The 22,035-nt window shown below is 43.1% G+C and overlaps 1 protein-coding gene across 1 annotated transcript in view; it reads left to right on the forward strand.

Moving 5' to 3' along the window:
* The window catches only part of ADAMTS14 (ADAM metallopeptidase with thrombospondin type 1 motif 14), a 446,572-nt gene that overhangs the window by 68,194 nt on the left and 356,343 nt on the right, over nucleotides 1-22,035 (forward strand). Inside the window, exon 3 of the mRNA XM_085603877.1 lies at nucleotides 13,574-13,733. Coding sequence (XP_085460003.1) covers nucleotides 13,574-13,733 — 160 coding nt within the window. The remainder of the gene's footprint in view (nucleotides 1-13,573; nucleotides 13,734-22,035) is intronic.

The raw sequence follows: 22,035 nt of genomic DNA on the forward strand, positions 1-22,035 counted from the left end.
ACACCTTTTCTTCTCAGACCTTTCAACTAAAAATCACCTTTCCATTTTTTTATTTTGACCTGCCCCCCAGAGCCAAACCGAGTTGTCTGACAACCAAAACTAGGGTTCTTTTCTCCTCAACTCTTTAACACTGGAATCACCTTTCCATGTTTTTTATTTTCCTCCCCACCACCCCTCCAACTTCCACCCCCTCGCCCCATGGACCCACCAGGTCGCCTGAGTTTTATGCAATTATAGGGAGGCTCTTCCTCCCACCCACCTCCACCACCCTTTCCACCCACATCACCAAGACAACAAGGCACCAAATCACATCAATTAAGTGATTAAACAAGAGAACAAAAATCATACCTTTGGTGTAGGCCATAACTCACTCCTCTTAATCCCTTCTAATAATCAAGTATCTAATTAAAGGACACTTCTTATTTCATATCTCTCAACCTGTTTACTTCCTCAACTTTTCACATCTTACCTCAACCTCAATACCTGGTTCTCTGTTTCCCCCTACCCCGGATGCCTCCAGGTTTTTATTGGAATCAAACTCTGTCTCCCTTCCCAGCTAGGGAGTATTTACATGTGGGCCACTCTTGCCCCATGCACGTTGGTGCATGCAGGGGGGCACTTGTGCACCCCTGTGGGCATACACCCCCAGTTCCAGCATGGCATGGACAGTCCATTCCATGCTGGAACATGCCCTGGTGGTGCAGCATTGATGCTCTCATTTGACGCCAAACTCATAATCAGTCCCTTAATCTTTAAAGTTCCAACCTGCCACAGCAGTACACCTTTATGGAACCAATCTTTTATTCATTTTAAACAGCAGTCTTGTCGCATTTGTATTACACAGCTGTATGCCTACAACCATAGTGGCCGGCAGAAAAGTCACAGATGCAAATCATAAACACAGCTTTTGCCTACAACCAAGGGGTTTGCAGCGCAGTAGTGTGTATTTACCAACTGGACAACAGGAACAAAAAGGAAATACAACTGCCTACAAACAAAAGGAAAATCCCTCCCCCCCCAACCCAAAACAAAAGAAAAGGGGGCATCTGCACCGGCACGCATTCTACGTAATGCGGAAGCAATCCCTACCCTATTAATCCATGAGCAGTACACCTTTAAAGCCCGTCCAGAACCCCACAGGGTGTCAGACAAGAGGCCAAAAGCAGGGTCCAGTCCAGGTCCAGTTGTCCCTGGTTAGCTGGGTACACTCAAGAAAAGGCCTCTTGCAGCTTGTTGTCTACCTGTTGTCCCCCTGTAGCCACACAGGAGATCAGCCAACTGACCCTTGGAGTCCAATTATTTTCTTGTGTACCATAGGGAGCATGTATAGTCCTTAAGGGCTCCTCTCAGGTCACAGACAGCAGGTACAGCCCTCTTCTGATCTTTCGCAGGTTCAGAAGGTGTTTAGAATATGGGGGCCTGGAGGTGCCACATTTATGCCTGGGATGCCAGTGGGTGGAGGTGACTGTGAAGTTTAGATGAGTCATCTCCGTCCACTGAGGTCAACCTATTGTTTAATCCGGGGAGGCATCTTGCACCTTTTTCACACCTATTCAAGGCTGAACAAAGGCCTAGAGCTGTCAGAGGATTATTCTAATTAGCCTTCTGACAGTTCAGGCAAGTAAATGGCATCTTTCTAACAGCTACTTTTTTCTACTTGTTTATTAAAATTCTGCCTTCACCTTTGAATTTAATTTTAATACATATTAAAAAAGTGGTTAAATATGTTTTTTTAGCTGGTCTCTTTCCGGAGATATTGTGTTAGTATTTAATATTGTTTCTCAGTGTTTCTATGTGGGCCACCATGCCTTCCTACAGTGAATAGAGTTATTGGGGGCATGTCACTGTAAGGGTTTTCTATCACTACATTGCTACATGTCTTACTTCTAAATACCACACACCTTGCCTTGTGGGCTACACTGCATACATAGGAGACACTTACGAATATTTAAAAGTGAGATATTTGCCTGTCAAAAAAGTTCTTATTTTGACATGCCACAGTGCATGTTTTGCACCGTTACAGTCATGCTACAGTGGTAGGCCTGAAGTAACGTTTGCACTGCCATTATAGTGGATGGCACAATAGGTGCTGCAGTACACTTTGTCCCATGTATTAGAGAATCGCAAGTAAATTAAATATACCAGTTAGGAGAATCTCAGTTTGAAGGGAAAGTACAGGCACTTTACCACTGGTTAGCAGGATAAAAGTACACAGAGTTCTAAATCAAGGAAAAATATAGGGACCAGCAAAAGGTGAAAAATCTGGGTGAACCTTTCCAACAGTGCAAAGCCATACTAAATCTGGGTCCAGATATGTTAAGTACAACAAATTATCTACTTTTAGGCAATTACTAATACACAGTTTATTCTCTGGTGACATTGCACATAGAACCTAACATCATAATACTGTATTTTTCTCAAATATACGCATTCCAAAAACCAACTGCTTCTGCTGGTCCTGGGAATTTTTCATACCATTAGGGCCATATACTATATCTATGCATCATTTTAAAGCCACTACTGGAACTTTGCAAATTTCCAGATTTAACACTTTACAAAATTGTGATTTTGTTACTTTGCTTATTTGATTAAACTAACAGTAACCTCATCTCCAACAATAAAATCGGCAGGACACCCAACTGGATTGATGAGGGATTGTTTTGCAAACTTTAAGATGTGATAAAAATGCCACTGGCTACCCTACTCGTATTCCATTTTGTGTCTTCTGTAAAAGCAGTAAAAAAGAACTCAGACTATATATTTTGCTCAACTTACTGTGCTGTAATTACTGTAATACAGATGGTGCACACACAAAAAGTGATAATGCCTTACACTCACGCCAATATCCCTCTCAGCTCTCTCGCACTAACATGCCACAGTTACAAAAAAGTTATGTGCTATCTGTGTATTAAATTATTCCGCTCTCTGTTTAACATCTCAGTTATAACCTCAGAATTTTTTTTTTTTATTTCAAGTAACACTCTAAAGTGCGCTTTCAGTACCCGCAAATATTGCACATGCTACCTGAAAAACACAGTGATTTTACCCCATCTATATAAAACGATTCCTTGCTCCATTGTCCAACCAGAATATCTCTCAACTCACCTGTAATGTTGCAACTAATGATCGCGAGTGGAAGCTTGGTAAAGACGGTAACACCTGTAAGATTACACTCTGCATTTGGCATTTCGATTGGACTCAGGTACAGGAGGGGACATGTGGTGCAGTACGTGGGTAGTTATTAATACAGATTTAAGATTGTGTCAGTCCTGACCTACACATGAAAATACTGTCATTCTACCTAAATTCTCTGCTAAACAACCTCCTACCATGACAGTGATGTAGCTAGACCTATGGCCACACTGCATTTGCTGCCCCACGTCCGTGTGTATGAGTGGGGGGGCTGCTGGCGATTTCCTAGGCAGCCGCCCCATGACGGCCGAATCTAGGAGCAAATGAATGAAACTCACCAGACATAGCATAGCAGGTTTGCTCAGAAACAGAGCAAAATGTATTTTATTGGTACCAAATGCATGCATCATTGCTAATTAGCAAGGAAGAAGTCAGGTCTCGTGCCTTAGAGGCTCTCAGACTGCTTCTTCACAGAATGACTGGTTTCTGGGTGCTATATGCATTTAAGAAATGCCATGTCAGCAGAACTAGAATAAAGCATCAAGTAAAATATCGCTAACAGGGATGTGCAAGCTCTGCACCATGCCAATTATAAACAGCTAGATATGGGCAGACCAGAAAGGCTGGCCCGGCACTATGTAAGCAACTTGCACAGCCAGATAAAGAACTATCATGAAGTAAGGTCAAGCAAAGTGACCTCTAAGGGGGTTTAGAATAGCTGTTGAAGCTTGTCCAGTTAAGGTCAGATAGGAAGCCCTTTGGAGCTCCAGGCCTCATGTTAGTGTGATATATCTAAGCATGATATCTTTTGAAGTGCATGTACATGAATTTATATGGATATAGATATATATTATTCAACGGGAGTGCCCCCACCAAAACTCGTGCTGCCGGGGCAGACTGCCCCCCTTGCTACGTCTCTGTACCATGACCATTCTAAGAGAATCTGAACAATGCAACATAAAATAACAAGTTACCACACTTTCAGGGATGTTCGATTTCTGCTAAAGCACTCTGATGTGTATTTTTTTACATATTACATGTTCATGTTAATGATCAAGTAGCCTGGCAAAATATATTCATCACTTTCATTTGTGATCAGGCCTATTGGCTTTGATGATGTGTTTTTCAAAACTTTGTTACATCTTTCTACTTCTTTTAGAAGCCAAATCTTAATCATATGTAGGCATCTAGTCCAGGAAAATGATGGTCAAGGAAACAACAGCCTCTAGCCCAGAGGTCACCAACCTTTTCTTTAATAGGAGCTACTGATGCTTAAAAAATCATCCTGAACTTCTACTATTATTAGTGTTGTAATAGTGACGACATTGGATCAGATACAAAATTGCAAGCAGTTATCACTTCAGTTCATCAGACATGATTGCTAGCAGTAATGTAAAAAAGGCTTCATCAATATGGAATACCTTCACAACATAACAGCCATAGGTGCAATGCTCCTGGTACTCAAGGTAATAATATTAGTAATAAGTCTTCCCAACACTGCAAGCTTTATCACTAAAATATCAGCTTTAAATATATTTTGGAAATTCAACCATTTTTCTCCAAACATCAGTCTGTAAGATCTGACAATGCACAGATTTTTGCATCAAATATATACTGTTATATTTTAGTATACATATATTAATTGAACTAAGTAAAAACATCATATTTAGTAGGCTGGGCTGCACACAGGAGATCTACTTATAGGTGGCTGGAGAGCTAGCAGTAGCTCGTGAGCTACTCTTTGGAGAAGACTGCTCTAGTCCCTGATGCGACCACCTCATTCCACTTCCTGAGCACAGGTTCCAAGGCCTCACTCTTTTTTTCATTAAATTGGTTTACTGAATTATAATTTTTATAGAATTTCATGACAGTCCATCATACATAACATTCACTACATAACTTGTAGTTCATGAAAAAATAAGTTCTTAGCAAATAGCAAACACCTAAACGATATAACCATCTGAATATCAGCATCAACCAGCCCCGGGGATGAAGTGAACAAGGTTCATACATGTGTGTGGAGACACTACTGTTCATAGAGTTTACCAAAGAAGAGAAGAACAACTGTAATTATTCTTAAAGTAATGCAGCCCTCGACTTGTTATAAGATCTTGTGAGACGTCTGAGTGGATGTCAGACAGTGGACCATGAATTTTGCAGTCCATGTGGTGATCCTAGGAACGACCAGTAGGGCAAAGAAGAAAATAGCATAAATAAATGAGAAAATATAAAGCTTTATGAGCTTGATAAAGACTGAAGTATATGCCATAGTATAAGCAAGGTCATGTGAAATTCCTGGTTTGAGTGTAAGGTGAAGTTCAAGTGCGGGCCCTATGTATGTAATAACATTTTGCATCTGAACACTGAGCCTACAAATGATTCATTCATTCATCGCCAGCCATACATACACATTTATCCAGTGCCAAATCATGTAGATTGTTGCAACTGCCACTAATGTGCGCAAGTGTGTGTAGGCCTTTTCGTTGTCTGTGATATCAAGTAGTGTGACTAGCATAGCAGACGGTGTTTAAGGAAAGCTATTGATGGTGGACTACATTTGCAAAACTTTTGACCAATAGTGCTGTAGGGTGTGGAAAGTCCAAAGTATATGAATCAAATTGCCATCCGTGGCACAGTATTCCTACTGCTTAAACCCGCTTTCTTGAGTTTAGCTGGTGCCTGGCACCAGTTATAGCAGTCTGCCCTCTCTCACACATTTGTCTTGCGTAAATGGCAAAGAGAAGCAATATTCCTCATGTCAAGGAGTCATGTGACAGCTGAGCTGCCATTAAATGCAGGTCTTTACCTCTCATGGGCTTTGAGACAAGTATAGGAATTGATTGTTATGCATTCACATTCTCGCACCTCTTTCCTTTGGCTACACCATGGGTGATGGGAATGGGACAAGAAGGACCATTACCCAGTCTCTGTCTAATACAATGCATCAGCTGCCTGTTGCACCAATATTGAGATATGAGTATTCGAAACACGGAGCACAGATCATAAAACGATTTAAGGCAGCCATTTCAGGACACGTCAATTATTCTAAGAATACCACTCGAGAACCATTCCTACAAGTAAAACACTGTCCAATCAATTTGAATATCTACCTTACACCACAAAGGTGAGCCTACATGAGTTTGTGTGAACATACACATACCCCACTTTTTATTTGCAGCAATCCAAGCTTTCAATGTAGCCTGTAGAGTGATGTGGACATTTTCACCTAACAGTGTTTTCAGGAGGCAAAGGAGATCCTGCCACTCAACAGTTTCAGAAAACTACTTTAGTTTTCGCATAAGACTAGGGAGATGGGAAGCTAGTGGACAGAAATACCAGTTGTAAGAGTTAGATTGTTTGAATAACTTTATTCGATGTAAAAAAAAACATCATAAAAGTATAAAACAGATTAAAAAACAGAGGGAAAAAAACATTTCATTATTTACATTGTTTTTTGCAGTATAGTGAACTTAAGTCCGCTTTCCCCAGTATAGTCAAACTGTATATTCAGTGGAAGATGTAACATACAAAGCAGAGTGATACATAAGTCCAAATTGCAATACATTTAAGACCCAACCATATCAAGTAAACTCGGATGAGATTTGCTCACAGCAGGCTTATTTATCTATTATTTCATTTGACAAGCTTTTGCCTTAACCTCCATGCGTTTCCTAGAAACTTTGCTGTGCCACAGGTTACACTTGGGATTAGTGTCTTGTATGTTAAAATGCGTAGAGCCACCCTGTGGGATGAACAACCCAAATTAATACAGACTGGTTTTAGCCACCTTGACCTCACTTGGCTGTATGCCCTGCAAGCAAACATGAAATGTGCAATGGATTCCGTGGGGGAAGCACAGCCCGGGCAGCCCTTATCGTTTCCCGTCTGGCCATTCCAGCCTCTCTGGAAATCTCAGAGAGGAAGTGTGCCATACCTAAATTTAAGGTAAAGCACCCTATCCCCCGGGGACTCAATGAGGTCAAGGAAGGGTTCCAGTCTTGGGACATGCTTGACATCCAGAAATCTCTCAGATAAAATACCGTTCTGGTTCTTGTTAACCGTAGCAGAGATCCAGTTCCAGTAGAGCTTTTTTACTAGAAGTTTAGGCGGGGGCATCTGACTCTCCCAAGCCTGGTCCAGACCAATTGCACCAACTAGTTTTTTCAGGTTGGACACCCAGCTTACCTTATGACCTGCACCCAAACTTATCAATTCAGTTAGGCCAGAGGCATAATGGCTTAGATCGGGAGACCTCCTAGGCCAGATCCAATACAGCAGGGGGCGCAGCCTCGCCACTTCATTTATTGGGTGTCTCCCAAGATCGTAGCGGAGGGGGACTAGGGGGGTAGAAGAAGGGAGCGAGACTAAATCTCTATAGAATTTATTCTCAGATCTTACTAGCTCGGAAAGATTATCAAACCCCCACAGTTCCGCCCCGTAGAGGCACCCAGGCAGAGCCTTGCCCTCATATACTTTGATAGCTGGAGCTACAGGCCGGCCATAGGAAAGTCTCTGGTGCCTGGCTATAGCCCCTGAAATCCGTTTATGGTTTAGGAGCATTTTAGTCAAGTGGAGGGACCACTTCATTTTATTGTTCACCGTTACCCCTAGATAGTCGAAGGCCTCTACCAGCTCCAAAGGGCAGTCGTTCAGCTTAAAATTATTCCTAAAGCTTTTAGATGGTGCCAGAGCCATTAACTTGGTTTTGGTTATGTTGATAACTAAGCCTCTGGCTTCACAGAATGAGGTGAAGCGATCAAGGATTTTCTGCAGGCCCATGGGGCTTTTGGAGATCAGGAGGGTATCATCCGCAAATATAGTCGGTGTTTTTTCCCCGCACAGGGTTGGGGCATCGGTCATGTCCTCTCTCAAATGGTCCGCCACCCCATTTATATAGAGAGAGAAAAGGGTCGGTGCCAAAACACAATCCTGGCGTACCCCTCTCTGAACTACTATTTTCTCAGTTAGCTGGCCCTGGCCCCCCCACCGCACTCTGGCAAAGTTGTCTTCGTGCAGGCGCTTGACTAGATTCAGGCAGAGTCTAAATACCTGATCCATCGTTCCAACACCACATCTAAACCCTGCCTGAAAGTGGGACAAAACGCCCTCCTCATCGATCCATCCTTTTATCCGTGTTAAGAGGACCCTGCCAACCACTTTTTGGGCGACATCAATCAGACTGATCGGTCTGTAATTAGCAGGATCCTCTCTATCCCCCTTCTTGAAAATGGTCATCACCTCCGCCCCTTTCCAGGATTCTGGTACAGGGTGGCCATTCGCTATGAGATTTAAAGATCTGCAGATAAATTGGGCCCAGAGATTTTTTTCATGGAGCATGAGATCACCTGGGAGGCCGTCGGGTCCAGCCGCTTTGCCGGGCACAATCGAGGCAATAGCTGTAAGAACCTCATTGCGCCCAAACTGCTCTCCCTCAAGTGGGAGTACAGTTGGCTCTAGGTCATTCCCTTGTTCCAGCGGTGCAAGCCCTTCGTCACCCATGTATAGTTTCTGGAAGTGGTCAAACCATTCTCGCCCCACAATATGGTTCGGTATTGGGTCAGCCCCCCTGCTTGTGCCAACATTGATGAGATCCCAAAATAGGGTGGCATCCTTCAGCTGGGCGGCGGATTTGAATTCTTGCCAGTGTGTTTCTTCCCAAGCTCGTTTTTCTCTGGCGATAGACCTGTAGTATGATTTTCTTGCGGAGAGGATATTAATCTGGACCTTAGATTTTAAAGCTCTCGAGAGGCCTTGTCTCCTTTGCCTGCAATCATCGGAGTACCACAGGTTTTCGGCCTTTGGAGAAGGACGCTTGCAACCCCAATTAGCTTTGGCCTGAAAAAATTCGCCCACCTTGGCCACAGTTGAGAGATATATTTCCTTGAGCTTGGAGGAGTGTGCAGGTGAAGGGGGAGTGTCAGGAACGCCATTGAGCATTAGAATGCTGTCATTGATGATCATCCTGATACCCTCCAAAGACAATTCTCGTTCGGCGACCTTGGGCCATTGAAGGCACCGATTGCAGTTAGAGGGCACAATTTCCCTCAACCAGGAGCTCCTGGTGCTAACATACTTGGGTGGTATAAGATCGAAATTACGCAGAAAGTGCATGGACAAGGGGTTATGATCACTTTCGCATCTTGGGATAACTTCCATATCGATGAGGTCGGCCCAAGACCCGACGTCCAGCAGTATATAATCGATGCGCGAGGGCACCCTGGTTCTGGTAAAAGTTGGGGTTCCCGTTGGATCGGATTTTGTTCTGCCATTAGTCGCCCTCAAATTATGCTCTAAGGTCAGAGCATTGATTTGTATGGCTCTTGGAGACCATTTCTTTATTGGAGGGAGGCTAAGGCAGGGAATTTCCCACTTAGCGTCTAAGTCCCTGGTGCCCTGGACATCCTCATCGCGGAGGGGCTCGAAAGTACAATTAAGATCTCCTGAAACGATGATGCCTGCTGTGGAAGTGATGGCCGCAAGCTCAAAGTCCAAAGACGATACAATGAGGCTTACTTGACCTCCCGGGGTCCCTCTAGCACATATGTTAAAAATTTCTAAGCCATTTTTTAAATCTGACCCGGCAATAGAGATACGAAGGATGTCCTGGGAAGAGGTTACATGGTTTTTGACTGACCAATTCGAGTGGATGTTAACCCAAACGAGGAGCCCCCCCGAAGGCCTACCTCTGGATGAGTTGATCGCTGGAATATGAAAGGTGGAATAGCCTGACCTATAGAGGGGGACTAGACTCCATGTCTTCTGGAATAAAATAATATCGAATTTGTTAATAAAGTCATTCCAAAGGGGGTCAGCGAGATTCTTTTCCAAACCCGCAATATTCCATGATAAAAAGTGAAATGATCTTGAGTTATTGAGGGGAATGTCGCTGTTTACATCCAGTACCCCATTTGGGTGGGTGGCTCCTCTTATTGGTTGTGCCTGGACGGAGCTATCAGTACAGACCACACCCTGGTCCAGAGACAAGGAATAACCTGATGCGCTCTAATCCACTTGGTAGTACCATTCCAGGACAGAGGAAGGGTTGTCTGGACAATTGTTCGTCAGTCAATCCACCTGTCTAAGCCCTGAATCATCATCCTCGAGCAGATGTGACCAAGAAGGAGAGGAGCGGATCAGTATCGAGGAGTACTCCGGTGGGGATGTCCTGAGTTCCAGCTGTAATAGATTTTCTGCTAGAAAGGAGTCCCTGAGTTCCATCTCCAGACAGTCCATCTGCGCATCTGCCCTGGAGATCCTACTTACTCTTTTCATGTCATCTCTGATAATAGATCTACACCCCCTTACATGGCGCAACCAATGGATGGCTTTATTGAGTATTGAGTCCCTACTTTCATATCCCACCGAGCTAGCTAGTTTCGGGACGCTGGTCATATACACCGTGGCCCTATTGGGTAGATGATGTGGACGAGGACCGTAGGTGACTCTAGAGGGGGATGGTTTAGTAAGAGCTCGGGGGAGGTTAGATGTAGTATTGTTATGTTCCATGGACTTAGATCTAGAATCAGGTGCCCCATTCCAAGCTATACCTCTCGTAATATCTGCGTATGATGTAGCCTTGTCATTAGTAACCATCTTGTTACCAACCCCCTTGTTCCTATGGCCTTGGGATGGTAATAGAGAAGTGTTTAGGGGGGTATGTTTTATTATCCCCTGAGTATCCCTCCCGGCGGGGGCAATGACCTCCCGTGATAGAAGTGTGGCAGGGGTCGCGGTGGAATAGCTTGTCCCTGAACTAAACTGTTCAGCCTCTCGGTCAGCAGTGCCACCATATCCTCCAGCTTCCTAATCCTAGCCAGCAGGTCCAGCTCAGTAGGCCCAGACTCTGGGCCAGTGACTGACCTGCCGCTTAGGATTGTATCCATACTATCCTCTGGGGCAAGTGAGGTGGTAATACTGATGTCTGGGTCAAGGGGAGAGAATCTATTTGAGCATAAGATTGGAAGAGGAGTTATCTGGACTTGTTGTAGCACTAACCCCCGTTCTAATAACGGAGGTGGAGAGCTGGGCAAAACAGCGTCCGCAAGGAAGTCAGGTGTTATTGATAGATGAACTTGCGAGGGCTTGTTACTACTTTGCTGGTTGGGAAACATTGTGGGGATAGTTTTCTTACGAAGTTTATTAGAGGTTTTACCGCCCCTCGGCTCCACGTTTTCTGTTTCTTTTTGAGTATTTCTACCCAGTGTTTCCTCACAATCGTTAACAATTCCCTCGATTCTGCCCAAAACACAATTAAGAGCAGCATGCGGGCTCTTTTTTGCTTTCTTACCTTTTTTGGTGCCAGCGGCACTACCTCCCTCCATATCTTTCCTCTTCCCCATTATGATCCCCCTTATAAGGCCTGGTTGCAGTAAATAATAAGGTGTAAAAAGAAAAAAAAGAAAATACCTTATAAATCTAAGGATACTAAAATCTAAAAGCATAAAACCATGGTAGACACGAAATATAATAACGTTCAGGGACAGTGTGTAAATATTGCAGCAAGGACTGAGGCCCACATACAAGGTAATTTGAGTGGGGCAGCTACCATAGAAGGAGTCTAATAGTCACAACCACAGTCCAAACTTTTTAAAACAGTAGCCACAAATCAGCAAAAGTACCTGTTTGGAGGCATGTAAGCGAATACCAATGATAAGAGGGGGGGCCCAGCCCAGCCTCTGTCTGCCCCTGACGGCCACAGACGGCCCGCCTTTTGCCCGGGCTTAGCCCGCTCGCGGTCCCGCGACGCGGGGGATGAGATGGCTTAAAAAGCGCCTCCAGGTGCGGGTGGTGGGCGGGAGCTTCCGGCCTCTGCAGCAAGTGTGCCTGGGAGTTGTAGTCTCCCTCCAGACCGCGGCTGCGAGGATGACAAGCGCGGCGGCGGGAGGGAGACACGAGCGAAACCAAGGCTGGCAAGGTGAGATTTTAGTGCTGGGGGTCCGCACACAGGGCTCCATGCTGCAACACAGTTAGTGGTGATTTGTCCCCCGCTCTGCCGAGGATGAGGTGGTTTAAAAAGCGCCTCCAGGTGCGGGTGGTGGGCGGGAGCTTCCGGCCTCTGCAGCAAGTGTGCCTGGGAGTTGTAGTCTCCCTCCAGACCGCGGCCGCGAGGATGACAAGCGCGGCGGCGGGAGGGAGACACGAGCGAAACCAAGGCTGGCAAGGTGAGATTTTAGTGCTAGGAGGCTGGGGGTCCGCACACAGGACTCCACGCTGCAACACAGTTAGTGATGATTTGTCCCAGAGTTAGTGTACTAGTGATAGAGTCCCATGTTGGTCATTCTCATGCCTCCCAACGTAGTGACCAAGAATAGTTTAGCAGGTATATATCGAGGTTTCCTTCCTGCTCATACAAAATCTTTAATGGAGCTGTCTGGTGCCCTTATGACTGAGTTGGAAGTGGGTAATGGCAACTAATGATAGTTCTATAGGGTGCCATCACCATCTTCACCTCTTGAACCCTGCCTTGGAGAAGCAGATGGAAGGCTGTCAACCTGATTTAATCATTTCTGGAGTTAAAAGTTCAAAAATGATCTAAGACCATCCTTTGCAGCCCTCTATTAGCCATTATCCGAACCTACTTTAACTTACTTTAACTTACTCATCAACCATTTAACCTAATAACCTTCCACTGAAGTTCTGGTGGTTCCCTTAGACAGAGACAACATTTTGTATTTCAAAAAGGACGTCATCAATTAGTAACCTTGAAGGGGAAGTGACCATCTTGGGTTCGACAGGGTAACCAGAATGTCATCTGTATAGAGCACTATCTTGACGGGGCCTCTCTTTTAAAACACACCAATGAAAGCTTTGTGCAACCTGGCTTTCCACATTTTGCCAAGTGCCTTGTGATGGAAAAGTAAATGATTACAAGTTGTATATTTAAAACGTAGAGAACAAAATCATGTTTTATCTGTATTGTTTAAGCACAAGAACAGTGAAAGTACTTATGCAACCAGTTTTGGCATGAGAAAGCCTTCTTCAAGTGACAAAAGGATCCTTGTTCAGCCAAGCACCATGTAGTAAAAGTTTATCATTTTAAATGAACGTGGGGCAGATGTATGTTTCTTTTGTCCTACATTTTGGGGTAGGGATCTTTGGTCCTTTTGGCAATCTATTCAGAGTGGCATCTTATTGCCCTCCTTTGTAAGACGTGTCTGTTCATTTCAAGAAGACCTTATCCAGTCCACATTTTTGGCTTATCCACATAAAATACGCTCGCAAACCATTCATCTAAAATTGACTTTTTTACATAGATAATGATTAGCATGAAAATCTGAGTTTGACCGGGCCCTTCCGGACCTATCCTGGACACCACTATACTAACCCACAGTCTCATATCATTCGCCAGGCATCATGCAAATTCGTGAAATGTCAGTGCTTCATGTTGAAGTGTGGAACTTGGGGTAACATTTTGTTTTTCTGTTTCTTTTGTTGGTTGTAGGCAGGCCTGATCCGCACAGACACCAGTGAGTTTTTCATTGAGCCTCTGGAGAAGGCGCAAAAAGTGAAGGAAAAGAATGGGCGAGAACATGTGATCTACAGGAGATCCACCACGAGGAAAGAGCAAGAGGCAACACACGAGCATGAGGGCATCAATGAAGGTACACACACAGCGCAACAACAGCAATGCTGTAAATAGGGTTCCTATCTACAAGCCTTTTGGAACCACCTACTAATTATTAAATTGAGGATATTAACCAACAATTGATAAAAAGTGTCCACATTAAAGCAATATATTGAGCAATAGATTTAGTAAAATACGTTCATTCCAAATTTGGCGGGTTCAAATACAACACAGGAATATCATTTGGCAGCTGGTCATCTCTTGTGTGAAATAGCTGGCGATCTAAGTTCATGTCCTGGTTCAGCTGTTCGTTCATAAACAACATAAAAACTGACAATAATTGTTGGTAATCTCAGCATGAATGTCAGTGTCTGAACATTGTTTCAGATATATTGGCTTAGATACGAAAAGATGTGTACGGTCATTGTCAAGGTCACGTCATGTCATATGTGATGCCACCAATGTTATTTGTGATGTCAGCTGTGATGTCATGTGTGATGTCATGAGCAGACAATTAAAGACCAGTTATTGTTGCATTTCTAACCATAACTTCCTATTTTTCACAAATTGGCCATAATGCTCCCTCTACTACAGACATGTAAGGAAATGTCTAAGGGCCTCATTACGAGTTTCAGCAGTCCTGGAGAGAACAACACGCCACCGCTCTGCTTTAGGACTGCTGAAACTCACCATCGCCGACCAGATTCCAAGTAATTTTGTGGTCTGGTTGGCAGGAGGCGTGGTGGTCCCGTGGCGGTGCTGTTTGAATGCTCATTGTGAGCCTTAAACAGCACTGCCAGTAAATGTTCCTGCACAGGAAGGAATGCACCATGTTGTGCATTCCTTCCTGTGCAGAATCTGGGGGTGCAAAATTACAGAGGGGGTACATGTTGTGCCCCTGTGCATGCACCCCAGTGCACATAGGCACCAGGGGGCCCTGTAGGGCCCCCTTTGTTGCCTCCCTGCCATTGTTTACATGGCAGTGCGACCACCATGAAAAATGTGGCAATGAGGCAATTCAAAATGTGCTTGGCGGTGCCACTGCAGCACCACCAGCATATTTTGCCCTCAAACCGCTGCCAGACCACCACAGGATCCTTGATCCATGAAGGTAGCAGTGGTTTAGTGGCCGTCCGACCACCACACTTATAATACTGCGGTCGGTCCCACGGTGTGGCAGTGGTCGGACTGCCACTCCAACTACGGCGGTAACATGATCCACTGTAGTCGTAATAAGGCCCTATGTTTTTTTTATTTTTTTATGGTCTTCAGAGTACTTAATAACAGCACCTACATTTTTTTCAGTGAAAAATATATATTTATATTAAATATACATATGTGCAAAGTTTAATATGCTATCTATTAACATTGTGGGGAGTGGCCATGGCTCTCGAAAAGGGAAGCAGCATCAGGCACACACACAGCGCAACAACTGCAATGCTGTAAATAGGGTTCCTATCTACAAGCCTTTTGGAACCACTTACTAATTATTCAATTGAGGATATTAGCCAACATTTGATCAAATTTGTCCACATTAAAGCAATATATTGAGCAATAGATTTAGTAAAATAGGTTTATTCCAAATTTGGAGGGTTGACAGTGTTGCTGAACAATTTAGCTCAGTGGCTGCAATGTTTTCACACTTATGTCACTTCTTCAAATACAACACAGGATTATTATTTGGCAGCTGGTCATCTCTTGTGTGAAATAGCTGGTGATCTAAGTCCATGTCCTGGTTCAGCTGTTCGTTCATAAGCAACATAAGAACTGACACTAATTGTTGGTAATCTCAGCATGAATGTCAGTGTCTGTACATTGTTTCAGATATATTGGCTTAGATACGCAGATGTGTGAGGTCATTGTCAAGGTCAAATGTCATGTCATATGTGATGCCACCAATGTTATTTGTGATGTCATGTGTGATGTCATGAGCAGACAATTAAAGACCAGTTTTTGTTGCATTTCTAACCATAACTTCCTATTTTTCTCAAATTGTCCACAATGCTCCTTCTACTACAGACATGTAAGTAGATGTCTAAGGGTGTCATTAAGAGTTTCAGCAGTCCTGAAGAGAACAACACGTCACCGCTCTGCTTTAGGACTGCTGAAACTCACCATCGCCCACCAGATTCCAAGTAATTTTGTGGTCTGGTTGGCAGGAGGCGTGGTGGTCCCGTGGCGGTGCTGTTTAAAGGCTCATTGTGAGCCTTAAACAGAACTGCCAGTAAATGTTCCTGCACAGGAAGGAATGCACCATGTCGTGCAGAAACTGGGGGTGCAAAACTACAGGGGGGCACAACATGTGCCCCCGTGCATGCACTCCTTTGCACATAGGAACCAGGGGGCCCTGTAGGGCCCCCTTTGTTGCCTCACTGACATCGTTTACATGGCAGTGCGACCACCATGAAAAGGTGGCAATTCAAAATATGCTTGGCGGTGCCACTGCAGCACCGCCAGCATATTTTGCCCTCAAACCGCTGCCAGACCACCGCAGGAAGGTCCGTGAAGGTAGCCGTCCGACCATCAAACTTATAATACTGCGGTCAGTCCCACGGTGTGGCAGTGGTTGGACCGCTACTCCAACTACGGCGGTAACATGATCCACTGTACTCGTAATCATGCCCTATGTTTTTTTATGGTCTTTAGAGTACTTAATAACGGCCCCTACATTTATTTCAGTGAAAAATATATATTTATATTAAATATACATATGTGAAAAGTGTAATATGCTATCTATTAACATTGTGGCGAGTGGCCATGGCTCCCGAAAAGGGAAGCAGCATCAGGCATAGACTGCACCCAACTTTGTAGGGAACACTTAGCTGCTTATGAAAGGCCGACATCCCTCTAGCACATATTCAAAGAGTTTGGGTGAAACTAACACTTTCTGACAAAGCACAGGTTGCTGTGTTGCACAGTAATATCAAGTACACCTGGATAGAAAACAGAGCAATTTAGGGTAATCCAGCATCCAAGCTTAAAGTGCACATTAGCAGAACAGCCACATGAAGACACACTGGGTAGAATAATGCAGTTAATAGTATTAGGAGAAACAAGGTAAATCATGCTGTCCCTCAAGGCCCCACCACAGTGTATTTCCTAATACTACCACTGCTAATTTGGCATCCATTATAGCTGCTGCTTTCTAAGCTTGAGCCAGGAGGCTTCCCACAAGGCAGCTTCCTTTCAAGAGTGTCTTGTCATGGCTGGATAGTGTCAATTACTTTGGAATGTCCCAGCCGCAAGCCAGTCATTTCAATGTATCCTGAATCCAGAGCTTCATTGAAGCTTATCACAAGGCATTGTAGCATGGCTGGCTTTAGAGCTGTTGGCGCTTGGTGTGATAGGGGCCGATTCACAGAACTAATTTGAGATAAAATCCTAAACTTACTACTTTTGGTATTCACAGAAGGCATTTAGTAGTAGGAAAGTTAGGACTCCTAACTTTACTACTACTAAACTGAGATAAAATCCTAACTTTACGACTTTCGGTATTCAAAAAAGGCATTTAGTAGTAGTAAAGTTAGGAGTCCTAACTTTACTACTACTAAATGCCGTCTGTGAATACCAAAAGTAGTACGTTTAGAATTTTATCTCAGTTTAGTAGTAGTAAAGTTAGGAGTCCTAACTTTACTGCTTCTAAATGCCTTCTGTGAATACCAAAAGTAGAAAGTTTAGGATTTTATCTCAGATTAGTTCTGTGAATCAGCCCCATATTCATTCCTGGCGTCCCCACCATGACCACCTCCTCGGATTCCCTCATGACCACAAGGCAAAAGTGCCCCTCATTTCTCCATAGCGTCTCTCTCACATACATTTCATGTGCTTTAAAGCACTGGTAAAGGCTGACTTTACTCATTAGAATGCATATCTACCCAAGCAAACACTTTTTTCAGCAAAATTATGACTAGATAATAAAAGACTGGGGGGGAAAAACAGAAGGCCCTAACCTATTTTATGCAGTTTGCATCCAGCTCTTTGATGACAGTTCGTAACAGTCACTGTTCTGTATTAGGGTTGTATCCAATGAACTGCGGTAACCAAAGGATCTTTATGACAAAACCAGTAATCTACTAAGCTATCCACATAAAACACAGATATTTCATCTGCACTGTACGCGTTCTTTGCAGCAGTCATATTAACCCTGTGTGCTACTTTACGGTAAGTCAAAACTGCCCCAAGACAAAACTCTGATCTTTCTCTCTCTAGCAGGTACATTAATCACAAGAGTTATCTTGACATTTTAATGCTACCTGAAAACTGGACACACAAAGAACTCTGATGAAGGTGTTTTTAAATTGTTAGTTATTGCTAAACAGCGCCCCCCTGAGGTCAGTGCCCCCTCCCCAGGTCAGCACCCAGTGTGGCCGTAGAAGCGGCACTGCCCTAAAAATGGGCCCTGCATAGTACCACTGAGGAATTACGGTATCACTTTGATACATTAAGTGAGGACCAACGGGAAGTATATATAATACCATTCAGTCAGTGTTCACCATCACTTAGAGTAGCTTGGTGATACCATATTTATCTACCTATCTATCTGTAGAGAAAGAGGATACATAACAGGTACTGATTTAATATGGTCCATTATTGTGATTCAGGGGTTGTGGTGACATCTTAAATCACAATGCTATAGGCCGAGTGCTTTGTTAATGTCACAAGAACCCTAATTTGGCAGTATAGGACTGTATTACACAGGTTTCTCTTTAAGTAGTTTTTATATTACAATGATTATTTCGGTGTAGAGCATTACAAATCTGTTTCCTTCAATGCACAACTAACAATGGGCACTCATTGCAATTTGAGTGTTTCGTTTTTTTTTACATTTTGTGAATACATTTGTGATATAACAATGGAAAATTATGAGGATCATTGGGTTTATATAACTGCAGCATTTACCACATGCTTATAGATTTACCTCATTTGCAACATAATTTGTTTACTTTTCAGATTTCACAAAACTATGTTATTTCTAGATCAAATGGATGAAATTAATAATTTCAGAGGCTATGCCACATAATCTGCATTTTTGCTGCATAATGTTTGCTCCATAATTTGGCCCTGTATTCCGCGCAGGTCCGGACTGGCCGTAGCGGGCACTGGGCGTTTCCCTGGTATGCCACTAGGTTGGGGGCCGGTTTTGGGCCCCTGGGGGGCCGTTTTTGTTACCGGGGCCGGAAATGTCGGCCCCCTGTAACAAAATCGGCCCTAACAAACAGCTCGGCGCCCCCCACCCCACCCCCCTTGGGGGCCAGCCAAGCAGTTTGCCACGGCCGGTTTCGGGTCCCAGTCCGGCCCTGATGCCACATAAAATTATTACCCATGAAAATGGAAAGTACTGCAGAGTGACTTAAGACCTGTCATTCTGATGATGAAATCCATATTTCAAAGGGAGTCAAGAACTATTTTTCTATTTCATGATCCCCTTTGAAATAGCACTGGTAAGAATTTGGATTTGCAAATCTCTCCATGATTTTAGAATCCAAATCAGGTTTCCAGGGTTCTAAAACTTGGTATGGAAACTCGAATATTGGATCCCTGCACCCATTATGCCATCCTCGAATCCTGAATTTTTTTTTGTTTTAAAACATAAAGAAAAGTGGCACACCTCTACTGCTACATGTTCATGAACGCAAGTATAATGTTGGAGCCCTCCTGGGTACTGGGATCTCCTTAGCTACTTCCACCTCCATGCTGCACCATAATGACAGTGTCTGATGGGCCATCACACTAAACATGAAGGAGATGGCCCAGGATCAGATTAATGAAATCGGCCCAATTTATTTTCACTCTTATCAGAGGGCCCAGTGAGTCTGGATTCACCGCCCTCAGCCACACCTGTGCTGTCCACCTGTCCATTCAAGTTTCACCTCTTAGGACCTTTAACTCTGCAGTGCTTTAGATCTCATATGTGACACTCATAATGCAGTCCCTCATCCTGCAGTGACTGCACATGCATTATCCATGTGAATAGCCCAGTTCTCATCAACTCTCATGGCAGCCATCAGTCTTTCCACCAGAGTGCATCTGTAAACGGTCATGCATAGGGGAATCCTTTCATACAAAGCAACCGTACACCTGCCCATCACACCCCTCTTGCATGGGAATGCCTAACAAAATTAACATGGATGCTTTACATCCATGGTGAAAGCTACACTGAGAATCAAAAGTACTGTTAGAGGCAATGAGATGCAGCGAGTAAGGAGGAGATGTAAGCAGAACACTTAAAAGAGCAGTTTCAGATTATTGGAATATCGGATGGTGATTGGCTATTCGTTTACCACCATGAGACTAATCCGCATGATTACTCATCACTTGAGATGATGGAACATGTGTGAGCAGTTTTAACCTCACTAAGAGACAACATTGTCTAAAATGTATTATTAGCTTCAACTACCATAAGATGTGGTCCCAAACCAAAACTTAGTCTGTGCATAATTTAAACCCCTGAAAATAAAGACAGTTTATAACCAGCAGAAATTAAATGTTGCAAAAGAAAATTACTATTTCAAAACACCACAAAATTAGGTTGGTAGTCTTAACTATGCGAATTTTTAAGGCATGTTATTGTTCAGACTTCGTCTTATGGTTCATATTTCAGAAGAGATTCTGAAATAACCATTAATATCAGAAGGAAGTACACTTTTAGCAATCTGTTTCTTGAAATGATTCTGACTCAGTTCAATAGAAATGTTTGAAAATTAAACTTACTGATTTATTATTGTATGTTATAATGTCCCAAAAACTTCCATTGATGTACCTTCATGACTCCTAGACCAATTTAGCATAGGTTCTGAGTTCTTATTAGTTATTGATATATGGGAATGTTCCATCATATGTGTTTTAATAACTGTTATGCAGCTGAGAGAAGGCATTGGGCACAATATAATGTGGAGGTTCAATTACTGGATTATTGAACAAAGACAATTGGTATATTCTTACAGTCTGATTGCTCAAGTGGCAATGAGCTTCGATATATATAACATAACTTATAATAGTATTTATAATTTATGGGATATTGTACCCCTGGTGTACATTATAAGTATACTGAGGAGTTCCGTGACCAAATTGAAGAAGCTGAATTCCAACTTCCTCTATATGTTCATGGAACTCCAAAGTGACTTGCAATATCTTTTTTTTTAAGTTCTCAATATTTTATTAACAAAAGTTTAGGTATCCATACAAAGTAGATAGTAAAGAAGTTACAATATTACATTCCTATCTTGCTGCTTAGATAAGAAAAAATTGAATAAATACTACAAAGATGAAACATCAAAGAAAACAATGTGTATAAATGAACGATATATGCACTATATAAGAAAAAGAAAACAAGATGTCATCAGATTATGGAACTACTAGGGAGATCAGGGTGGTTTGGGAACCTCTTGTTGGGACGGCATTGGCAGAGAGCAAATTTTGGCGCTATTGTCAATAAATGTGATAACACGTGACCACAAGTCAATACGTTTCGTAGCCATTTGAGGTGGGTAAGCGAAGGAAGTGTCTAACCTATGATTATGGCAGACCCTGTACCACCAAACTTTGTATGAAATTTTTGAGAAGTCCTTCCAGTTAACAGTAATTTGCTGAAAAGCAAGCGCTAACAACAAGTCAATGATTTTGACATTAAGGGAAACCCCCTCCCAAATAAAAGATAGACTGCCAAAAAAAAATGAATAACAGAAAAAGGAAATGAAGTGCCATATATCAAATTAATCTGTGACCATACTTGCTCCCAAAAAGTATGTACCTGTGGACATGTAAAGAGCATGTGAAGTAGGTCAGCATTGGGGGAAGAGCAGGTCCAACATGTGTCCGGAGTGGCTGAAAAGCGTTTACATAAATTGGCAGGTGTGAGAAAAAGTCTATTATAAACAAAAAATAATGTCTGGGTAGTGTTTGCCACCCTAGAAGTCTTGCGTAACTTGATCCATATGCCTTTCCAAAGTAAGAGTGGCCAGCATACCCCAAGGTCTATCTCCCAGGCGAGTTCAATTTTTGTTTTTTGTCTATCATTAGCAGTAGCTTGAAGGTGTTTGTAAATGGTAGATGCTTTGGGTTTGGTTAACAGCAAGTCGTTTAATCGTGAATAAGGTTCCAATTCATTAGAAGTGGGTGGTGTGTTAGAGAAGTGGGAGTAAGCTTCTAGTACAACTTGTTTAAGGGTATTATATTTATGAATAAAGGAAATTGGTAAGTTAAAAGTCTTCATGAGTGTGTCAAAAGGTATGAATTCTGAGTTTGAAAATAACTGGCGAACCCATATCAAACCCCTGTCTCTCCAAGTTTTCCAATAGAGGGATCTATTACGGATCAATAAATCTTTATTATGCTAAATT

The sequence above is a fragment of the Triturus cristatus genome, chromosome 1_2 (assembly GCF_964204655.1).
Source record: "Triturus cristatus chromosome 1_2, aTriCri1.1, whole genome shotgun sequence".
Taxonomy (NCBI): Eukaryota; Metazoa; Chordata; class Amphibia; order Caudata; family Salamandridae; genus Triturus; species Triturus cristatus.